Source organism: Halichoerus grypus, chromosome 15 (assembly GCF_964656455.1).
Source record: "Halichoerus grypus chromosome 15, mHalGry1.hap1.1, whole genome shotgun sequence".
NCBI lineage: Eukaryota > Metazoa > Chordata > Mammalia > Carnivora > Phocidae > Halichoerus > Halichoerus grypus.
Window position 1 is genome coordinate 47,695,520 of NC_135726.1, and position 21,487 is coordinate 47,717,006.

General features: G+C 56.4%; 3 protein-coding genes and 1 non-coding gene across 10 annotated transcripts; 2 read left to right on the forward strand and 2 right to left on the reverse strand.

Moving 5' to 3' along the window:
• Positions 1-329: 329 nt before the first annotated feature.
• Positions 330-422, reverse strand: TRNAI-UAU (transfer RNA isoleucine (anticodon UAU)). Its single transcript is given in 2 exon segments — positions 330-365; positions 385-422. It is a non-coding gene; the product is annotated as a tRNA-Ile (tRNA).
• A 333-nt stretch (positions 423-755) lies between these two features.
• On the forward strand, positions 756-12,616 carry PLEKHG2 (pleckstrin homology and RhoGEF domain containing G2). Its single transcript, XM_078063821.1, is given in 20 exon segments — positions 756-1,563; positions 2,226-2,352; positions 3,184-3,252; positions 3,255-3,451; positions 3,529-3,629; positions 4,412-4,478; positions 4,617-4,663; positions 4,888-5,038; positions 5,339-5,476; positions 5,674-5,874; positions 6,359-6,451; positions 6,543-6,629; positions 6,993-7,026; positions 7,118-7,219; positions 7,351-7,398; positions 7,478-7,516; positions 7,694-7,710; positions 7,816-7,992; positions 8,103-9,030; positions 9,110-12,616. Coding segments are annotated over 19 exon segments (4,197 nt in total). The 5' UTR covers positions 756-1,563; positions 2,226-2,243; the 3' UTR covers positions 10,702-12,616.
• Positions 12,617-14,533: 1,917 nt separating this feature from the next.
• On the reverse strand, positions 14,534-16,837 carry RPS16 (ribosomal protein S16). The gene is made up of 5 exons (XM_036094985.2): positions 16,681-16,837; positions 16,445-16,546; positions 15,034-15,130; positions 14,870-14,917; positions 14,534-14,742 (listed from the first exon to the last, which is right to left on the reverse strand). The coding sequence occupies exons 1-5, from the start codon at positions 16,726-16,728 to the stop codon at positions 14,597-14,599; spliced, it is 441 nt and encodes a 146-aa protein (XP_035950878.1). The 5' UTR covers positions 16,729-16,837; the 3' UTR covers positions 14,534-14,596.
• A 98-nt stretch (positions 16,838-16,935) lies between these two features.
• Positions 16,936-21,367, forward strand: LOC118537517 (uncharacterized). 7 transcript variants are annotated; one of them, XM_036094983.2, is made up of 7 exons: positions 16,940-17,040; positions 17,889-17,958; positions 18,098-18,273; positions 18,752-18,910; positions 19,030-19,074; positions 19,817-19,948; positions 20,186-21,367. In XM_036094983.2, exons 3-7 carry the CDS (start codon positions 18,130-18,132, stop codon positions 20,390-20,392), a joined length of 687 nt encoding a protein of 228 aa, XP_035950876.1. In that variant the 5' UTR covers positions 16,940-17,040; positions 17,889-17,958; positions 18,098-18,129; the 3' UTR covers positions 20,393-21,367. The 7 variants fall into 7 exon arrangements, with proteins under 7 accessions (XP_035950877.1, XP_077919951.1, XP_077919952.1 ...); XM_036094978.2 differs by having other exon boundaries at positions 16,952-16,991; positions 17,814-17,958; XM_036094980.2 differs by having other exon boundaries at positions 16,952-16,991; positions 17,830-17,958.
• The last annotated feature ends 120 nt before the right edge of the window (positions 21,368-21,487 follow it).

Sequence of the window (21,487 nt, forward strand, 5' to 3'; positions counted from 1 at the left end):
AAAAAATCCAACACAGAAAAGATGGAGAAAGAGGCAGTGCCATACCGTTTGCAGAGGACCCGACACATCTACAGAAGTCTTAAACTGAGATTTGCAGAACCAATTAAATGCTCGGGCATTTAAGAGGCGACACTACCCTCTGGCGGCCCGGATGGAAACGGCACCTCCCCACAATACAGAACACTCTGCAGGGAGGTCGTCAGAGTTCCAGGAGTTCCAGACCGAAAACTCCGAAGATCGAAACGTTCATTCCTCTAAGTGATGATGTAGATGTTTTGGTTGATTTCTAAGATGTATAAATTTATAAAAAGAGACCAAGAGGAAAAAGATGCTCCAGGTGAGGATCGAACTCACAACCTCGGCATCGCTCCGCTCGCACTGTCGTATAAGTACCGCGCGCTAACCGATTGCGCCACTGGAGCTCCGGCCGCACCCTCGCGTCGCGAGGTCCTTCAGTCGTTCTTGGCCACGTGACCTCGCTGGACAGCTCCGCCTTTTGCTGCATATGCAAATAAGAGTGTTTTGGCTGACCAATGGGAGAAAGTGCGCTGCCAGTTCCGGATTCTCACGCCCCGAAGGCCCTTGCTGTAAAAGGGAAAAGTCTGAGAGGCGTTTGGAATGTGGGGGCGTAGCCTGCCCGGGGCTCGCCTTCTCATGAATATTCAGAATACGGGGGGAGGGGTCTTAACCCTTTACCGGCTGCCTGGCCGGAAGGCAGCCCCTCCCCCCCGCGGGCGGGAACAGGATATGAGCCCGGGCGGCTGGGGGGAGGGGAAGCCCCAGGCGACCGCCCCCCGCCCTCACAGCTGGGACCGGACTCTCCCGCCACAGATGTGGCGCCGCCGCCGTCAGAGCCCCGTGATACTCATCCCAGAGCCTGAGGGGTCCAAAGTCGTGGACTCCGGAGTCGCGAGTCTCTGCACCGCGCCCTGAGAGACCCCAAAGCTCAGGCTAAAGGAACGCAGATATCCAGGTGCCCAGCGCCCCCTCCTGGAGGAGCCGGGAGGCCGAGCGATCCTGGAGGCCGAGCTTCCTGCACCCCGGCTTAAAGAACTTGGGATCCCAGACCGGTGATTTACCTCCAAGGGTTCCCAGATATCCGAGCCCAGATATCCGAACTCGGCATACGGACTCCTAGCGCCCCAGCCAGTTCTGTTTGGGGCTAAAACGCCCACTACTTCAAGGGGACCCAGGAATTTGGGACTCCCCTGCGCTCCCGCCTGGAGATGGTTTAATCTCTGCTCCAAGAGTTAGGGGAACTCAGGAATCCAGTCGCCCCACGGCCCTATCTAGAAGACTCAGGAGTTTGGGTCCCCAGCGCCCCATCTGAGACCCAGGAGTCGGGACTCCCAGCATCCCTCATTTAGAGGACCAAGAAATTCGGACCGCTGCATCCCATTCTCCGAGAGACCCCGGATTCTGATTCCCGGAGCCTGAGAACCCGAAGTTCACGCCCCTGACTTGCAGAGACCCAGGAGTCCGGCTGTGCGCCTCCCCGGGGACCGTGCTAGGGTCGAATAAGAATCGAGCAGCCTCGGTTCAGGGCTGGAGACTCCCTGGGAGGTGAGGGGGGAGGCGAGGGGCCCCGACGGGCTGGGGGGAGGGGGCGGCGCCGCAGCCGCTGAACAATGAGGGGGCGTGCCGGCGGGGGGCGAGCGGAGGCGCCGGCGGGAGTTTGGGTCTGGAGGGGTGTGGGAAGGCACTGGGGACCCGGGCCGCGGCGGTGGGGACAGTAAGCGGATCGCGGAGGGACTGGCTGGAGGGGGGGGAGGGGCGTCGAGGGCTCAGGGCCAGCGCCCCAACTCGCAGCCCTGGGCGGGGGGAGGGAGCCGTCTGCAGGACCCTGGCATCCGGTCCCCCAGCCTCCTCCGCCCTCCCCTGGGACCCCGCGGCCTCCCGCCCACGGCTTTTCCCAGCCCTGCCCCTCGCCCTCGGCTCCAGCCAGAGCCCAAACGTTCCCAGGATCCCTGAGCCTCCGGCCCCAGACAGACCAGACTCCCAGCTTCACTCTTCTTTGTCTCAACCTTTCCATCTTTTTCTCCGTGTTATTTCCCCTTGTGCCCCTGTTTCTGTCACTGTGCCTCCGTCTGCCCCATTAGTTACTCTCAGGGGGTCCCTCCTGGGTTTAGACCGCGCTCCTAATTCTCTGGCCTAATCTGTGAGTGTGGGCGGCGGGGGAGGCCGATGGGCTCCTGATATCCGAGACGGGGATCTTTCTGAAGCAGCCGCTGAGCCACTCAGCCATGCCCGAGGGAGCCCGTGGACCGAGCCTGTCCAAACCCAGCCCTAGCCTTGGCCGTGGCCCCACAGGTGAAGTGTGTGACTGTGCAGCTGTGTGTGAGACGCAGACAGGTGAGCGTGCAGGGGAGGGTGGGGTCCGCTGGGCATTGGTTCCTTCGGTTGAGGCACTGTGTAGCCTGGGTGCTGGGCGGTGCTAGCAACACGGGGTGACCGAGACAGCCCCAGCCCTGCCTACACTGAGTTCCAGGTCAGCTGGGGCAGATGGAACCGTCCCCGGATGCTGACAGTCCAGAGGGGGAAACCCAGGGTAGAATGGTCAGGGCTGGGACAGGGTTGGGGTGGGGGGTGGAGAAAGCCCCATCCCCTCACTGTGGGAGTCTAGTCCGGTTGCGCAGCCAACAGCTTGGTGCAAGAGGGGACACCTAAACAATTCAAAGATGAGGAGGAATGAGTTGGGGAAAGCAAGGAAGAGTATTCCACACGGGGGGAAGTGTGTGTGCAGAGGTGAGAGGGGCTGGTTTTTCTTAAGTAACTGAAAGCAGTCGAATAGGACTGGAGTCCGGAGTGTGAGAAGTGGTGTGGCTGTGGGAAGAGAGCAGAATGGAAAGGACTCGATGGCCACGTTGCATAGGGCCCTGTGGATCTGAGGAGTTTGGACTTTATCCTGAGGACATGAAGGGGTTGTACTTGGAGTGATGGGGTCAAATGGGCAAATTAATAAAGATCTCCCAGGCTGATACATGGAGGTGGATTAGAAGAGTGGAGGCCAGAGCCCAGAGCAGACCCTGATGGGAGAGGACTGGACAGGACCGGGGCAGCGCAGTGGGGAGAGGAGACGGGAGCCCGGGGGAAAGATAGTGACCTGGTGTGGGTGAGTGTAGGGCCGAGAGCACTCACTCAGTTGGGGAGACCCCCTGATCTCCTGCTCCACGCCCCCAGCAGCCCCCGCAGCCCCTGCCATGGCCTCCCCCCGAGGTTCTGGGAGCTCCACATCCCTGAGCACGGTGGGCTCTGAGGGGACCCGGCTCCAGGGCCCACCCCAGTCTGCTCAGCGTCCAGGCCAGAGCCCCTTCCAGGGCCCCCCATCCGCCTGCATCTGTCACCCGTGGGGACCCCGGGTTCAGCCAAACCCTCGAGGCTGGAGCGAGTGGCGCGAGAGATCGTGGAGACAGAGCGGGCCTATGTCCGGGACCTTCGCAGCATCGTGGAGGTGAGGCAGGCCAGCACCTGAGCACAGTGGGAACCCGGGCCAGCCCTCCAGCCCCATAACCCCAGTCATCCCCACAGGACTACCTGGGCCCTCTGCTGGATGGTGGGGTCCTAGGGCTGAGCGCGGAGCAGGTGGGCGTACTGTTTGCCAACATCGAGGACATCTACGAGTTCAGCAGGTCAGAGGCGGGAAGGATGGGCAGGGGCACCAGTCGGTAGGGTCAGGGGCGGTGGGCTATATCCTAACCCAAACCTTGGAGCTCCGTAGTGCCCTGTCCAGGCTGGTACCTGGGGTGCGGTGACATGGGGCAGGGATCGTGATGGGGAGTGAGGAACCAGAGTGGTGGACGGTGAGATGGATGGGAGCCTGAGGACCCAGATGAGGTCTAAATACTGGGATGGGTCTCAGCACTGTGTCAGGTCTGGGGTCATGATGAATCCAGGGCTCTTACGGGGCCCGAAGATCATGCCAGTGTGAGCATTTGTGTGACCACCTCGGCCTGGGGACTCCCTCAGTTCCAGATAAACCAGATGGTTGGCCAGTGGGACCCAGGGAGGAGGATGCTGGGGTCCAAGGATCATGACCCCTCCGAGTGTCTTCATGAGATCTTCATGTTATTGCAGGAGATGGGAGAAAGCATGACAAGATCTCAGGATCGCAATAGGATCTTAAGATCTTCACAGCTCTGAGAGTCATGACACCCCTCTCCCTGGGTCATATCACAAGACACTGCCCCCCCCACCCCAGCTGATTTTGAGCTAAGGAATAGGACGCTGTCCATGGACAAAGTCTGAGCAGGTTGTGACCTCCTAGGTCACAGTCAGAAGACTCCCTCTGGATGTGGTGGCCCCTTGAGAGATCCTGGCTGCCACCAAGGCCCCAGATCTCCTGGAGTCCTCCCACGGGGCTGGAGTCCTCCCACGGGGAGGGCAGTCCCTCACCACTCTCTCTCCCTCACAGCGAGCTCCTGGAGGACCTGGAGGGCAGCCGCAGCGCGGGGGGCATTGCCGAGTGCTTCGTGCAGAGGGTGAGTCGGGGCGAGGGCGCTCAGTCTGGGAGGGGGCCTGGGTCTGGCGGGATGGGGAGCAGGCCTGGGCTAGGCCGGAAGGGGGCCCCCCCAGGGAGGTGGGACCTCGGGTCTCCCTGACTCCCGTGTCACCCGCAGAGTGAGGATTTTGACATCTACACGTTGTACTGCATGAACTACCCGAGGTGAGGGGTGAGGAGCCCCTGCTGGGCCCCAGGCCTTGCCCAGAGTTGCTGTGCCAGCCAGCCTCCCTCCACCTCGACCCATCCAGCTCCAACCCCTGCCAGACCGTGACAGTAACTGACCTCGCCCTAAGCTGCCCTTGACCGCCCGCCCCGCCACTCCCCGCCCCCTCCCAGCCCCACCCGCGCGGGGCCACCAGCCCCCCTGACCTGTGCTGTGCCCCCAGCTCCCTAGCCCTGCTCCGGGAGCTGTCGCTGTCCCCGCCCGCAGCCCTGTGGTTGCAGGAGCGCCAGGCCCAGCTCCGCCACTCACTGCCCCTGCAGAGCTTCCTGCTGAAACCCGTTCAGCGGATCCTCAAGTACCATCTGCTGCTGCAGGTGGGCTGTGGCCCTGGGGGACTGCTCGGGGAGGGCAAGGTCCTGTCCGTCGGCCACCTGGTGGGATGTCTGGGGGTGGACCTAGGACAAGTCCCTAGAAGCAGGGACAGCAGTTGGGGCAGGGGCTTGCGGCCAATAGGGACTGGTCCTAGCTGACCCCACTTTCTGTCTCTGCCTGTGTGTCTCTCTGCTCTGGGTCGCCACTTCTGCCCCTACCTTTTTTTTCTCTCTGTCTCCTGTCATTATCATTCTTACTCTCGTTTCTATCCCCTCCCTGGGTGCCTGGTGGCTGCCTGGCAGGAGCTAGGCAAGCACTGGGCGGAGGGCCCGGGCGCCGGGGGCCGCGAGATGGTGGAAGAGGCCATTGTGTCCATGACCGCAGTCGCCTGGTACATCAACGACATGAAACGCAAGCAGGAGCACGCCGCGCGCCTCCAGGTGAGCCTGGGGACGGGAGCTGGGGCTGCTGGATGGGGGCAGGGGGCAGGAGGGCCTCCGGTGGGGGCGATCAGCCTCCGAGGGCGGGCTGGGACAGCACAGCCCTGTGGCTGACGCCCCCGTCTTGGTGTGTGTGCACTTCCTGTCTTGGTGTGTGTGCACTTCGGTGCCTTTCGCACCTGGCGGGGTTCCGGCAGGAAGTACAGCGGCGGCTGGGCGGCTGGACTGGCCCGGAGCTCAGTGCTTTCGGGGAGCTGGTGCTAGAGGGCGCGTTCCGAGGTGGCGGAGGGGGCGGCCCCCGACTTCGAGGGGGCGAGCGGCTGCTCTTTCTATTCTCACGGATGCTGCTCGTGGCCAAGCGCCGGGGACCGGAGTACACCTACAAGGGACACATCTTCGTGAGTTCAGGGTTGGGGGCGAGGCCATAGTGTCCCCCGCAAGCTTTCTCGTGTTTACCTATACCCGTGTACCTACAGGGAGGCCCGGGGACGGGGTCTGCAAAGGAGGGACCACCCAGCTCAAAAGGGCCACGTTTTCTTGAGTCCAAGGATAGGGCATGAGGTTTAATGAGGGGTGAGGCCAGCAGGATGCAGGTGAGGGCCTGGGGCGGGGGGGCCTGGATTTGCCCACCAGGCAGGCATCTTCATGAGGGGAGCACATCTTCTTGATCCAGATGAAGGCGAGGGGCTGGTGAGGGGGAGCAGAGCCAGGCCTGGTGGGGAGGCTCAACAGGGGGAAAGGGGACCCACCACGCAATCTCACGGGGCACGTCTTTCTAGAGGGTTCCTAAGCCCAGATACGTGCAAGGGGCACACTGCTGAGTCTAAGGGCTCTGAGCTTGCTGCCCCTTTCTGTCCCCCCCCCCCCGGCCCCCTTATTCAGTGCTGCAACCTGAGCGTGAGTGAGAGTCCTCGAGACCCTCTAGGGTTCAAGGTGTCCGATCTGACCATTCCCAAACACAGGCACCTGCTGCAGGTGGGTGCAAGGTGGGGCTGGGTGGTCAGGGCTCCCCTCAGCCTCTAGACCTTACACCCAGCTCCCGACTCCACCCCTGTCCCACCCCCAGGCCAAGAACCAAGAAGAGAAGAGGCTATGGATTCACTGTCTCCAGCGCCTCTTCTTTGAGAACCACCCCGCCTCCATCCCTGCCAAGGTATGGCTCCTGCCATATCCGTTGGCCTTGAGCGCGCTGGAGGACCACCCCCCCATAGCCCCCCAAGACCCTGAGGACAGGGGGACCCTCTTAGACCGTGATCAATAAATTGCAGAGTTAGGCTGCCTGGGTTTGAAGCCCAGCTTCACCATGTCCCTGCTCTGTGACTTCGGGCAAGTAGGGCAACCTCTCTGGTCTCCGTTTCCTCACCTGGAGGAATCAGCACCAACCCCATGGACTTGGGGGGATTACTAATAATCATCAGTCACGTGACGTGCCTCGCGTACAGCACCCATTAATGGGACTGTGACCAGGGTGCTCAGGTCCCCCCTGCCATGCAACCCTCATCCTTGTCTCTTTCAGGCCAAACAAGTTCTCCTTGAAAACAGCCTGCACTGTGAGTTGGGGCCTTGGGTTGGGAGGATGTGGAAGTAGAGGATTACTCCCAAGGAAAAGTAGATTATCGGGTTCCAAATGTCTCCCCGTAGGTGCTCCTAAAAGTAAGCCTATCCCAGAGCCCCTGACACCCCCGCTTGGGTCTCCCCATCCTCGGGATGCTAGAAGTTTCACCCCTGGACGAAGGAACACAGGTAAAGATGGAACCCTGAGCTTCTCCCCGCACCCTGCCCCGGTTTCTCCCCCAGGAACTGTCCCCCCAGCCTTCTCCTTCGGGAGCCTGGAGCTGGGCCCCTCATGGGCTTCTAATCTCCCTCTCCCACAGCCCCATCTCCAGGACCCTCTGCTACCCGCCGTGGCCGCAGACAGTCCGGTGAGTATCCTCCACCTAAAAGTTGACTAGAGAACGCGGTGGGAGCTGGGCCCTTGACATCACTGTGTCCTCTCTCCAGAGCCAGTGAAGGACCCGTATGTTACATTTCCACAGAACGGTAAGTGACCGCCGTAGCCCAGCCGGGTCCAGCCCCGTCTGTCTGTCTGTTTGTCTGTCTCTTCCCAGGGGATGTCCCGTGTGCATGGGGGCGGGGTGACGGGCAGCTCATCAGCTGTCAGGAATGACCTTGTTCCCACATCTCACTCTTTTCTCTTTCTCATCTCTCCATCCCCAGCTAAGCCTAGACTCAAGGTAAGAAACACTCTAGGACAGGGCCTGGGGACCCGGACTCCTGGGTCTGGGAGAAAGGGATGGAGCCCTCGACTCCTGCCCTCCATCCTCTCTCCTTGCTCACAGCATGCTGGCAGTGAGGGGGAGCTCTACCCCCCCTTAGAGCCTCAGCCACCAGTGCCAGCTTCCGGACCCCCTGAGGACCTGGAGGACCCTGGACCCCCCACGCTGGAACCCTCCGGGACCTCCATCACTGAAGAGATCCTGGAACTGTTGAACCAAAGAGGCCTCCGGGATCCAGGGGTGAGCTGGGCATCACATCATGGTGTGCTTGGGGCTGTCGGCTGGGGCGGGCACAGCTCCGGGGGCTCAGGAGGGCTGGCCCGCCCTGACATCTTTGGCCTCTTGCCCAGTGCCCACTGCAGCCATCCCCCCACGACATTCCCACATTCCCTGGAGACTCCCAGGTGCCGGGCGACAGTGAAACCCTCACATTCCAAGCCCTGCCCGGCCGGGACTCTTCAGAAGAGGAGGAGGAGGAGGAGCTAGAGATGGACGAACGGGGGCCTTCCCCACTCCATGTCCTGGAAGGACTCGAAAGTTCCAGCGCGGCTGAAACTCGCGACGTTCCCGGCCTTAGCAGAAGTCCAGACGCACCCAGCCTCCCTGAAATTCCCGGCCTGTCTGAAATTCCCAAGATTCCCCGCCTTCCCAGTCTCTCTGACATTTCCAGTGTTTTTGAAATGCCTTGCCTTCCAGCCATACCTAGTGTCCCGGACATTCCTAGTCTCGCCGGTGCCCCCGCCCTTCCCTGTGACTCATGGCTCCAGGGACCTCTGCGGGGGCCCGATGAGGCTCTAGCCACCAGGAGAGAACTGGCCCCCGGAAGCAGCTCGGCAAAACTGGGAGAACCCTCCTCCGGCGGCAGGGCAGGGCAGGAGGAGGCTGAAGAAGGGGAACCGTTCCCAGATTTCCAGCCCCAGGATGTCCCCCGAGATCAGGGATTCCCGGATGGGCTGGAATTCCGCTCTTGTTCAGAGATCCGGAGCGCCTGGCAGGCCCTGGAGCAAGGGCAGCTGGCCCGGCCGGGGTTCCCAGAGCCGCTGCTGATCCTGGAAGACTCGGATCTGGGCGGAGGCAGCGGGAGCGGGAAGGCAGGAGCCCCGAGTTCCGAGAGGGCAGCTTCCCGCGTGCGAGAGTTAGCGCGGCTCTACAGCGAGCGGATCCAGCAGATGCAGCGGGCCGAGACCCGGGCGTCGGCCAACGCCCCCCGCCGCCGGCCCCGCGCCCTGGCGCAGCCTCAGCTGTCCCCCCGCCTGCCCCAAGAGCAAGCTGAGCCAGGTGAGGTCCGCGTGTGTGGTCGGCAGAGACGGCGCAGACGGAGACCTCCGTCCTGACTCCGTTCTTTCTGTGCACACAGGGCCCCTGCCTGCCTTCGGACATGTGCTGGTATGTGAGCTGGCCTTCCCGCTGACCTGTGCCCAGGAGTCTGTCACCCTGGGTCCTGCCGCCCGGGCTCAAGCCGCCACACCGCTGTCCAAGCAGGGAGGCGGCCTGGATGGCCGGGGTCTCCATGTTTCAACTTCGCCTGACCCCGCCGCTACCCCTGGGCCCGAGCAAGGAAGCCCCTGGAATATAGAGAGTGTGGCTGCAGCCACCACAGCCTTGCCCCGGCAGGAAGACCCCCCAGATGTGCAGGCGCCCACTGCAGCTTTGCCTGATCCGGAAGGCCACCTGGAAATCCAACTTCCAGCTACCGCTCCTTTGCCTGAGCAGAGAGGCCATGTGGACGCCCAGGCTCCAACCAGCCCAGCTCTGCCCAGGCAGGGACGCTGTTCTGATGTCACGGTCTTAGCCACCGCCACTGTGCCCAAGCAAGAAGGCCCCCTACGTAGCCAGAGCCCGACCAGTACCCTGTTAGCTAAGCAAGGAGCTTCCAGGGATGCTCCGTTCCCAGCTGGTGTTTGCGACCAAGCCGTCAACGCGGAGCATCCTCACGGAAGCAGCCTGGACCATCCGACCCCAGGCAGCACGGCACTGCCCTTGCAACATGACCTCCCGGACGTTCCGGTTCCGGGTGCTTCACCTCTGCCTGCCTGGGAAGGCCCCCCAGACCATCAGATCCCAGCCAACAGCCCAGTGTCTTTGCCCCAAGACCCCTCAGACATTCAGCTTCTGGGCACCTCACCCTTGCCGGCACACGGAAGCTGCCTAGACCGTCGGATCCCAGCCAACACCCCACTGTCTTTGCCCCAGAACCCGAATGTTCCAGCTGCCACACCTTTGCCCCAGCAACCAGGCCTCCCGGACACCCAAGTCCAGGCCCTCCCACCTTTGCCCAAGCAGGGAGGCCTCCCAGACATCCAGGGTCCTTCTGCTGCACCTTTGCTTCAGGAACAAAGCTTCACAGACCTTCAGGTCCAAAAACTTACACCTTTGTTGGAGCAGAAGAGCCTCCCCGACATCCGTGGTCCGGCTGCAACACTTTGGCCTGAGCAGAGAAGCTCTCAGGACAGTCAGGGCCTCTTATCCACCCCGGGTCAGACCACCGTGGTTTTGTCCAAACCAGGATGCCACTTGGCCTCTCTTGTTGCCAGGTCAGAGTCTTCAGAGTTGACCCCACCCCACAGTCCCCCTCCTCCAACCCGGCAACTCCTGGGCCCCAACGCAGCTGCCCTCTCAAGATACCTGGCAGCCTCGTACATCAGCCAGAGCCTGGCTCGGCGGCAAGGGCCTGGGGGAGAAGCTCCATTGGCCTCCCGGGGTCCCTGGTCCTCCTCTGCCCCCGCATCACGGGCCCCTTCACCCCCACCCCAGCCCCAGCCCCCACCCCCCCCAGCCCGGAGGCTCAGCTACGCCACCACGGTCAACATCCAGGTCGGGGGTGGCGGGCGGCTTCGGCCAGCCAAGGCCCAGGTCAGGTTGAACCACCCTGCTCTCTTGGCCCCCGCCCAGGAATCTGTGGGCCTTCGCAGGGCCCAGGGAGCTCCTGATGCCCCTTTCCACATGTGAGCCAGGAGACCAGGCTTCTTGAAAAGCAAGGACTTCAGCCAGATGCCACAGACCCTCAGAACTTCACCCAGAAGTCCAGACACTGAACACAGGTGTAGAAATTGCTGCAGCTTTCCAACTCCTGGGAGCTGCTTTGGCGAATGGTCCTTTTTATTTACCTTGATTAACTCAGCAGGGATGGGGAAGGGGATGTCATTAATATTTTGTTAATATTACAAAGTTATGTATCTTTTCCCATTCTGGAGGCAGTGGGGGGATGACAAGACAATGAATGTGAAGGTCGGACAACATGAATCAGTGGTTCTGAAAACGGGAGGAATCTCAAACTTGAGAATTACCGACAACCACCCATTACAATTTGGTGTTTGCTTTCAGGGAGTTTATGAACTACTCGATGCCATCCAGGAAAGCCAAGTTAAGCAGCTTGGTTCCAGGCAGACTTAGAAGTCCATTCCCTTAGCAATTTATCCAGCTCATGCGTCCTAGCATCTCATCTGTTCAGCCATCTCTAGGTCTAGCCATTGGCTGTGTGTCCATCTCCTGCCTGGCTACCTATCCCATCTTCCAATCCATATGCCGTGATTTAGTCAACTCTACCCTATTCATCCATTCATCATCCTACCCATTCTTCCATCAGTCCATTCCTCCATTATCCCACCTGTCCATTTTGTCCAACTAACCCTCTCCATTCATCCATGTTCCTCCATATTTCCCCTTTTACCCATTCGTACATCTCATTCACTCAACCATCTAATCCATCAGCACAACCACCCAACGTTCTCTACCATCCATCCATCCAACCATTTTGATCTCTCCATCCATCCCTCCTTAATCAGATTCTTCTGGGTCCTGGTACTACAGAATTTCTGAGATTGTTCCACACTAACACCAGAATCAATTGGGTTTGGGATTCTGCAAAGTCTGTTCCACATCTGATTTCTCACTCCCCAACACATTAATGTCCCAATTCTTGTGCCCGCCTACACACATCAGATCTTTCTACCCTCTCGCTCTAGTTTGGGACCTCTCCAGTGCCTCAGCGTGCCCCCGCCCCCAAGAAAGAAATTCAGGTCAGAGACAAAGGCTTTTATGTTAGAATCATTCTGCCCCTCCCAGCAGTGGCATGCTGGGCGGGCAGCATAATTTAAGCAGTTTCTTTGGTAATACTAGCTTCATTCAATGCTAAACCTCTTGTACTTAGCACATTGTCTTATTTAATTTTTCCTGGAATTCCCTGAGGCACCACATCATAGTTGAGTTCAAATCCTGACTTTTCTAGTTGGCGTATGACCTCCCTCTGAGTCTGGGTTTTCTCAACTGTGCCAGCTGAAAAACTGTACAAGAGTACTTGCCCTGTAAGATCATTGTAAAAATTCAGTGAGCACAGCCTCATTTCCCAAATGTATTTGAGCCTCTGACTCACCAGGACACTGTTCAACTAACAGATCCCCCAGGATCCAGGATCTAATTCCAACCTATGGAATCAGAACTTCCAGGGCGGGAGCCTGGGAATCTGAAGTTTTAACAATCGGCTAAGTGGACATTTATTGAGTACTAACTGCACAGCAGTTAGTCACTTTATGTGAACTCATTCACTTTGAATCCTCTCAAATGTCCCTAAAAGGCACGTGAGGATGGTTTCTGATCCTCGCTTTAGAGATGAGCAAACAGGACAGAGTAAGGGATTTGCCCAGTCACAGCTAGGAAGGGGCAGAGTTGGAACTCAGATCCACACAGCCTAGCTGGGGTCCGTACTGTTAAGTGTTTATCCTGTGCCGGGCACAGTTCCAGAACCACTTCCCTCTGGAATAAGGCTTCTAACCTAGTGCCTCAAGGGCCGGGCCCTGGGTGATTCTTAGCTGAGTGAGGTAGCCAAACAAGGCCTGGCTCAATAAATGTTAGCTGCTGGCTTCTATTTAGTTATTTATTGGATGGTTACTGTGCTATATAGCAGGGCTGGGGCTGAGCTGGACTCCTCAGCCTGGGCCCGCTCCACTGCAGCCTCCCGGAGGTCAGGACTGAGGTTGGCCCTCCCCTCCTCCACCCCCAGCTGCACATTCCCAGCTGAAGGAAAGTTCTCAGCCTGGCCTGGGCTCCCAGTGGCGCCGGAATTCCCGGTATTTGAGGAGGCGGCTGGGAGGGAGAAAGGGGCTGTCTACTCCAAAGCCTCAAGTGGGGAAGGAGAGGCGAGCCCCCTCCGCCTTTCCAGATGCAAGATGCATCCCAGCTGTGCCTCTGGCAGGGAGCCAGGAGCCTCAGAAGGGGGTCTCCAAACCCTGGAGAACCATGGACACCAGGCTTGCTTCAGGCCCCTCCTGAACCCTGCCCCTGGACTCCATTACTCCCACCTGCCAGACTCCTAGCTCTCCTTCACAGCCCCAGCTGACACCTCCTCAGAAATACCTTCCTTGCTGGTCCACTAGTCTGCCCACTGTTAAGTTTGCCCAGCCTTCCTTAGAGTCACAGTTCGACTGGGCTCAAAGTGGGAGGGTGGTGCCCTGCTACCTTCTTTGGGACATTTATGTTAATGCCAGCCAGACCCTTAACCCATTAACTACATCTCCAGTGCAGAACTAGGTGAGCTGCCATTATGTGGCCACTAGGCTAATTTCCTTACCTAACATCTAGACACCTGCCTGCCACCAACCTCACAGGGACAGTGCTTAGCTGGGCACCTAATTGGTGCCAATCAACCCCACTGTCCATCTGTAAGAAGCACTATCCACGTATACTCCCTGTGTATCCATGTGGTCCTGCAGAATGTTCCTCCCAATGGAAATGTTCTCTCCTCGGTGCAGCCCAGTATGGCAGCCACATGGGGCTGATGTCTTGAGTGGGGCAGATACAAAAAGGGCAACTGATAGATTTCAAGTCCCTTCTTTTATATATATATATAAAACTTGTAAAGCTTTCCCTCCTCCATCAATGTCAAACTGCCTTCCAACGTTCCTGCCAGTACCCCGGGCAGCAGGGGGAGCAGCGTGGGCCCCCACCCGGGGACGGATGGCTGACGTATCCAGGTAGCTGCAAGGCTAATGTGGGCGGAGATGCCCTTTCCACTCAATGAAGCTCACTGGCTTCCTGCGAAAACGCAAAGGGTGGGGGGGCTAGGGGAGAGGACCAAAGGTAACTGAATCCACAAGCAACACTTTACTTCCCTAATACACATACATCAGTGCTGTCCCACAGAGCTTTCTTCGACAAGGGAAATGTCCCATGTAGCCCGGAGTAGCAACTGAGAGCCCACTACGTGCTGGCTCTTACTATGATGAACAAGTCCTCAGACACACGTTCTGAGCCCTGTAAGGACAGTCACCACAATGAGTGCAACCGGGACCTTTTCCCAGGAGGGAGTACTGACATCCTGAAAGATGAACCAGTCGGGGAAATCCGCCCCCCCCCCCCCCACATCCCAAGCCTGTCTCCCTACAGGTTGGCACTAGGAAAAATTCCTTTCCAATCCAGGCACGGCCCTTAACGGTTGACTTCAGAATGCACCCAGGAGGTTCCTCCTGCCTTTGTGTTCAAGTTTACTGATCGTACTCGTTTCTACCGCTCCTCCTTGACACGCCATCACAACAGCAGCAAAGGGACTGAAAAAAAGACAAGCTCACAAGGACACCTCACAGGAGCAATGGCCCACTTGGCCTCCACCGTGCCCACACACTGGACTCTCCTGGAGGTGCAGGGAGACTGCCTCTCCCACCCATCCACACTGACCCTGGAGCGGTGTCTTCTGGAAAGGCTTGCGATCCAGACTGGCATTGGGCTGGGGTGTTTTTTGCATTTGTTTTAGTCCAAGACCCACCACAAACGACCAAAGCACAATCTCTGAAACCGTAAGTCCCGTGACAATTGTTTATTATAAAGATGAACCCTCATCCTCACGATAGGCTTATCGGTAGGATTTCTGGTAGCGAGCACGGGCACCAGGACCGCCAAACTTTTTGGATTCGCAGCGCCGGGGATCAGCTACCAGTAGGGTCCGGTCGTATTGGATGAGGATGTCTTTGATCTCCTTCTTGGAAGCCTCATCCACGTCTGGGAATGAAAAAATAGTGAAGACTGAGATAGCCATGGAAGCGCCCTCCTAGTCTCTCAGGCTAAAGACGGGGGGCTGGTCCTCCACTTGCCACCCACCCATCGGGAAGGAGCCATTCTCACTCACATTTCTGGTAATAGGCCACCAGGGCTTTGGAGATGGACTGGCGGATTGCTGTGAGGGAAATACATGCACGAGAGAGTGTTGTCAGCTTTGTGAAGGCCCAAGAATAGGGCCTTGCTCTCAAGAGTCACCTCCCCACCCCCACGTGCCCAGTTCCTGGGACTCACCATAAATCTGGGCCACGTGACCACCACCCTTCACTCGGACTCGGATGTCCACCCCGGCAAATCGCTCCTTGCCCAGAAGCAGAACAGGTTCCAGTAGCTGGAGGAACAGGGGACATGACAGGATTTTAGGTCACAACCCGGGCAGCTGAGTGAGCCTGGATGCTTTTGTTTTACCTACTTTAGGTCTCAGCTCACAGATCCCCACATTCACCTCCACCTCCCCCAAGCCTGTCCTGATCCTCCCACCCAGGCAGAAGCCTTCTCTGGGCTCCCCCATCCCAGCCCGGACTATGTTGCAGCAGGGTCTGGTACTGAGTCCAGTCTGCCTTCTCCACTGGACTAGGAGCTCTATGAAGGCAGGGCCTGGGGATACCCGGATCACTGCTGTGTCCCCAGCACTCAACATAAACTACACAAACAAAACCTTTGTATAAATGACAATTAGTAAGAGTAAACCACAGTGCTCGATGTCTGCAATGCAAAGGGATCCCAGACACTGTCATATTAAATTCTAACTAAACCTGCAACACAAATGTTGTTTTTCACAGTTAGAAGTGACAGACTTTTATTAATACCTTGCACACCAGAAACTAACGTTGCATTTCGAGTACGCTAAAATTAAAAAAAATAAAAAGTAATAAAGTAAGAGCAACGCGCTTTAAAGAACAAATGCGTTCTCATACACACTAAGAAGCTTACACCGACAAACTAATCTATCCTCAAAACAGTCCCTCGAGATAGAAAATTATCCTCTTATAAATGAACCCAAGGAAGGAAAATGGAATTACTTGCCTCAAATAACAACACAGGTAAAAGAGGCAAAAAACAAACCCTGCTGTTTCCATTCTGAGCTCAAGAAACTGAGGCCAAAACTGGCAGGGGAGGAACCCCTTTCACAGCAAAGCACGACAAACCCAAATTCTGTTCCTGTTCTTCCAATATTTAATTATTAAGCACCTACAATGTCCAAACTCTACTTTTAGACACAATGTGTTTAAGAAACCAACTAATTTCTGTCCTCAGAGAGTGTATACTCTAAGATGCAAAAGAGACTTTAGACTGTAAACACGACACACGTCCCCCATTAACTTACAAGAAACCAAGCCGCACAAGCTCCCCTTATCCTTCAGTCCCCAAATAAGTGGGTTTCCAAATGTCCCCGTTTTGAAAGCACCCTTTTAATCTGCACGTTTTCACTCTGTCCGCTCTTATCACAATATCTGAACCCCCGAAAACCCAGCTCCATCTCCAAATACCCCTTTTTCTGTCCCCAACTCAGCTTCTAAACAACCCATTGTTGATCCCAGATCCCTCAGCTTCCAAGACCAATGAATTCCAGGAACCCATTTACTTAACTCTCTCTCTCTAGAACCCTCCACTCAACCCAAACGCCCACCCTCAATGCCAGCACCTTATATTGCAGCGTGCGAGGCTCGATCATCTCCAGTGGCCGCCCATTCACCTTGATGAGGCCGTTGCCCCGTTTGCAGTGCGCCACGGCCGTGGCCGTCTTCTGCGGAAAGCGAGAAGAAACAGCGGAGCCACGTGAGCTTCGGCCCCCGGATCCAAGGTCGACCCCAGAACCTGCCCATAGGCCCCTGAAGACCCCGGCCTCCCTCCGCCCCTCCAATCGGGCACCCGGCCTACCTTGCGTCCGAAGACCTGCACGGACTGCAGAGGGCCCTTGGACGGCATGGCTGCGAAGCGAAGAGCTCCTCACCGCGCGGCGCCGAAACCGGAAAAGGAACATGCGGGGCCACCCCGGCCGCTTTTCAGGGTCTGCGCAGGCGCTTTGGGTGCTGTGTCGCGACGGGAGAGCGCTTTACGGCTCATATTGCAGTCAGGGGGCGGGACTTCGGAAGAGCGGCGGGAAGGTGGGTCCCAGAACCGGAGGAGGCGGGACCTGGGAATCGAAGGGGCGGGGCCTGAAGTGCAGAGGGTGCAATCGCGGAAGAAGGGTAAGGGCGGGCTGTTCTTCACGTTCTCGGTCCTCCTTGGTCACCGCCGGTTCGTTTGCATTTCGGCTCTTTAATAATCTTCCTCCACCCAAAGATCAATTCTCACCCTCCTCTGAAGAGGCTCCTTTTACCCCGTACCACTGGTCATCATCCTCCCTGTAGACTCCATCCTGCCCTCTAGACACCCTTCTCCCGAAATCCTCCTCCGTCAGAATCCGCAGCAGGAAGTCAGTCAGGATTTCCAGATTCAGGATTCAGAACCCACCTCCTCCGAGAGTCCTCTCCCAGAATCTTTCCTTTTAGCGCCCCTCGCCCAGAATCCACCTTTCACCAGGATTTCCTTCCTTTTAGAGTCTTCTCCTCCCAGAATCCCCCTCCTCAGAGCCCTCACCCAGACTTCCTCTTTCCCTGAATCCTCCTCCACTCAAGAGCCCCAGAATCTACTTCTGCTCGCAATCCACCTTTCCCAGAACAGCCCCGTTAGAATCCCCTTTCACAAAATCTCTCTCGCTTTCAGAGCCCCCTCCTTCAAAATCTACATTTCCTAAGAATTCCTTTCCCTTCAGAGCCTCCTCTTCCCAGCAACTGGTTTCCCCTCGATTCTCCACTCCTTAGAGACCCTCCCCTCATATTGCCCCCCTTCAGGGTCCCTACCCTAGAATCCCTGTTTCTCCAGGGTCCTTCAAATCATCTCTTCATTTCCTCTGGCAAATCACCCTACTCTCCAGGCTCCTCCCCCACAGAATTCTCCATCCCCAGCATCCCCCCGATCCCATCTGAGGAACCTCAGGATTGAGTTGCCCTCTGCTCCCCCACACTCAGGATACTCCCTTCCCAGGCAAAAGGCTTCTCTTTCAGAGTCGCAGAGAGCCCACGGTTGCTTCGTTTCTCTGGCAGCACTGACTCAGAGGTCCAAGGTTCAAAGGGTGGTGGTGATTTACCTTGTGTTTGGAAGATGGAGACCGAGGTGTGTGGCTGGGTGGAGGTTGGTGGGCGGGTCTGTGGCAGGAGGGAGGATCCTCAAGCCCAGAGTCCAGCTCCAAAAGGGTGAGAGAGGGGAGAGGTGGAGGGAGGGAGCACCCAGAGGCTGACCTGGGGGGACACAGACCGATACACAGCACAAGAGAGACAGGCACACATGAAGGAGAAAGACAAAGAAGGGGCCAATGAAGAAGAGGAGAAAGAAGATAGACACAGGGTCAATTACAGATGGACCCAGAAAACACAAGTGACGGCGATTCGGAGGCAGAGAGGCCAGCCCTCAGAGAAAGAAGATGGACAGGTACCGGGAAGCATGGAGATTCCAAGATATTTGAAATATGGAAATACCTGATACAGAAATAGAAGTAGAAAGGAAAGCAAAGACCCCCAAATATGCACCTGCAAACACAGATAAAGCCTAGCAGGGGTGTTTTCCAATGAGAAGACAGGCCACAGGATTCACATACTCTCATGCATTCTGTACTGCCTTACGAACCTGTTGGGGGAGGGGGGTGGGACGGGACTTCCCCAAATCCTCCAATCTCTCTGGGCTGATCCTCCTGCCCTTGCTGAGACTTTTATCTTCCTGTGGGCGGTGGGGGAAAGGTGTCAGGGAACCCTCTGACCTGGACCCTCCCTACTGTAGGGTGACCATCTTCCGCTGGGGCTCTTGGAGAACATTCCCTGAGTATCTGTGGGTTGAGTAGAGCTGGGCAGGAAGGGGTCAGAACACTTCAGTCTTCTAACTTGCTCTGTCTCTCTGTACTTGTTGCTTCCAGGACGCTGGGCTGGGACCAGAGAAAGCCTGGGGGGTGGGCAGGGTGCCTGTGTGGCCTCTCTGGACCATCCTCCTCCTGGTACGGCCCTTGGGAGGCCTAGGATCACCCCTCTGTCCTCAGGAGCCTTTCTACTTCCTCGTTGCCATAATGAAGATGCTGGTGAGGAGGAGGGAGGGGAAAGACAGCAGACAGGCAGGGAGGGGGTGGGAGGGCATGTTTGAGGAAGGGTCAGGCTCTCCCCTCCAAGATCTGATTCTTCTCCCTGCCCCAAATTATAGGGAAACAAAAATGATGGCACTCTCTACACCCCAGATGATCTCTCGGTGAGTATTTCATTAGCTCCTTACTGGACCTTGGAAGTTTAGGGAGAATCCACTAGGCTCAGAACATATGTTGGGGGCAGGAGGCAGTGGGGCTGGTGTTCTGGCTGTCCAGCTGCTGACCCCAACTCCCAGCCTTCACAAATACGGTTTGTTCACTGCTGTCTCCAACACCAATTTTTTTTTTTTTAAGATTTATTTATTTGAGAGAGAGAGAGAACACATACACACGAGCAGTGGGGAGAGGGAGAAGGAGAGAGAGAATCCCAAGCAGATTCCCCACTGAGTGGAGAGCCCAATGCAGAGCTCAATCCCAGGACCCTGAGATCATGACCCAAGCCTAAACCAAGAGTTGATTATTTACTTATTTACTCTTCACACTGACCCTATGAGGTAGATAGGGCCACCGCATATGGATGTGAAGAATGTATACTGCACAAGGATCCCGCATTAACAAGGGCAGTATTCACACCTGGACATATTTGTCAATTTCTGATAGATAGCAGTAATGTATCTTGTTCTAACAAGCACTTCCAAGTGTTTTAAGAAAGAAGTGTCATTTTCTGGGTATAGGCTAGTGTCAGGCCTGAAGGTAGGAATTCTTCAGAGTTCTCTTTTACAGATGAGGAAACTGAGGGCCAAAGAGGTGAAGGGGCTTATTCTAGGCCATGGTTCAGAAACCCCAGGGTTGGGGATTTGGGTTCAGACCCTTGCCCAGAGACACCAAGTCACTCTGTTCCTACAGGTGTGTCCTGCTGAGACTCTAGGATGCTTCCGGCTGGAGCTGTCTGTGATCCAGTTTGAAGAGGGCCCATCCTTGGGGATTGCCGTGTTCCGGCTGCAGCGTCTGCTGGATGCACTGGGGTCCCGGCTGTGGGTGACTGGCCAGGGCCCTTGTCCACCCTGCGAAGGACATCCTCAGAGACCTGTCCCTCTCTTTCTGGCCAAACTCTTGGAGTTATTACAGGGGGCCTGTGCTCGGCACCGGCCCTGAGCATGAGCCTGGGAGGACACAGACTCCCTGGTACTGCTGGAGAGGCTGGGTGGAGAGAGGGAGAGAGGACTTGGTCTCCAGCCTCAGCTAGAGTCCTAAGCCTTCTCCTTCTCCTTTTAGGCCAGAGGACTTCATGTGCAGCCCAAGGAGCCAAGGGGAAGAGGAGAGAAGGAGGAAAATAAGATCCGAAGCCTGAAGTCTCTGACCTCCTGGGGTGGGGGGGTAGATAAATTGGCCCCCATCTGCCCCTATTCTCCCTCTCAGACACTCCCTCCTCTCTCCTCTTCCAGGAAGGGACAAAGCATGGCACAGGTGTCTTCTAACTGAATCCCACCCCTAGAGGACAGGGAGGGTCTTGTACCTCAAGTCCCTGATTGCAAATAATTACCACCTGGAGAGATTTAAAGTAATACTGATGGCTAGGCCCCAATCCAGAGATTTTGATAATTGGTCTCTGGTGGATCCTGAACATCATAGTTTTAAAATCAACTTCATTGAGGTGTATTTGACATACAGTAAAAAGCATACATTTTAAGTGTACATTTCAATGAATTCTGACAAACGTATACACACAGCCACATTTCCATCACCCCAAAGCATCCCTCATGCCCCTTCCCAGTCAATCTTCACCTCCAGTCGTAGACACCCACTAATCTGCTTTCTGTCTGTATAGATCAGTTTTGCTTTTTCTAGAGTTTCATATGAATGGAATTATAGTACGGACATATATATTATATATATTATATATATATATCTTAGTGTCTGGGTTCTTTCACTCAGCATGATGTTTTTGAGATTCATTCATGTGCATAGCAGTAGTTTATTACTATTCCATTGTATAGACACACCCAATTTGTTTATTCACTGTCCTCATGATGGATATTGGGTTGTTTCCACCCTGGGTCTACTGTGCATGGCTCTCTTCTTGCGCTGGGGTTGAGCATCGAGAACCACTGATACACCAAGGAAGAACTTTCTATGGGGAGGAAATTACTGTTCCTTCTTGTTGCTGGAGTAAATGTCTTCCTACAGCAATGTCAATAGGCATTTTATATGTGGAATCCTATTTTGAAGAGCTGCCGTTTAAAGGAACCGAGCTTATAGAGGGAAAACATTTTTATAGTGCGACAGCCCCTCCCCAGTCTGTCTTGGTTTCAGTCTGGGATTGTTGGATCAGGGAGTGTGTGCTTATATAGACACGCACTGTGGTATAGTCATTCCCTGGTCTTGTGAGCCAGCTGGTTGCCCAACCACACCATGCTACCCTGTAACTAGGTGCATATTAAATTGCTCTAAATTGAATCCAGGTGTCTCAATACTTCTGCAAGAAATTTTAACAATGTGTTTTAAAAGTTTCTGATTTGTTTTCCCCTTCATCAGATTCATTTTTCTTATCTCTCTCATGCCTGGTCCTCTGCCACC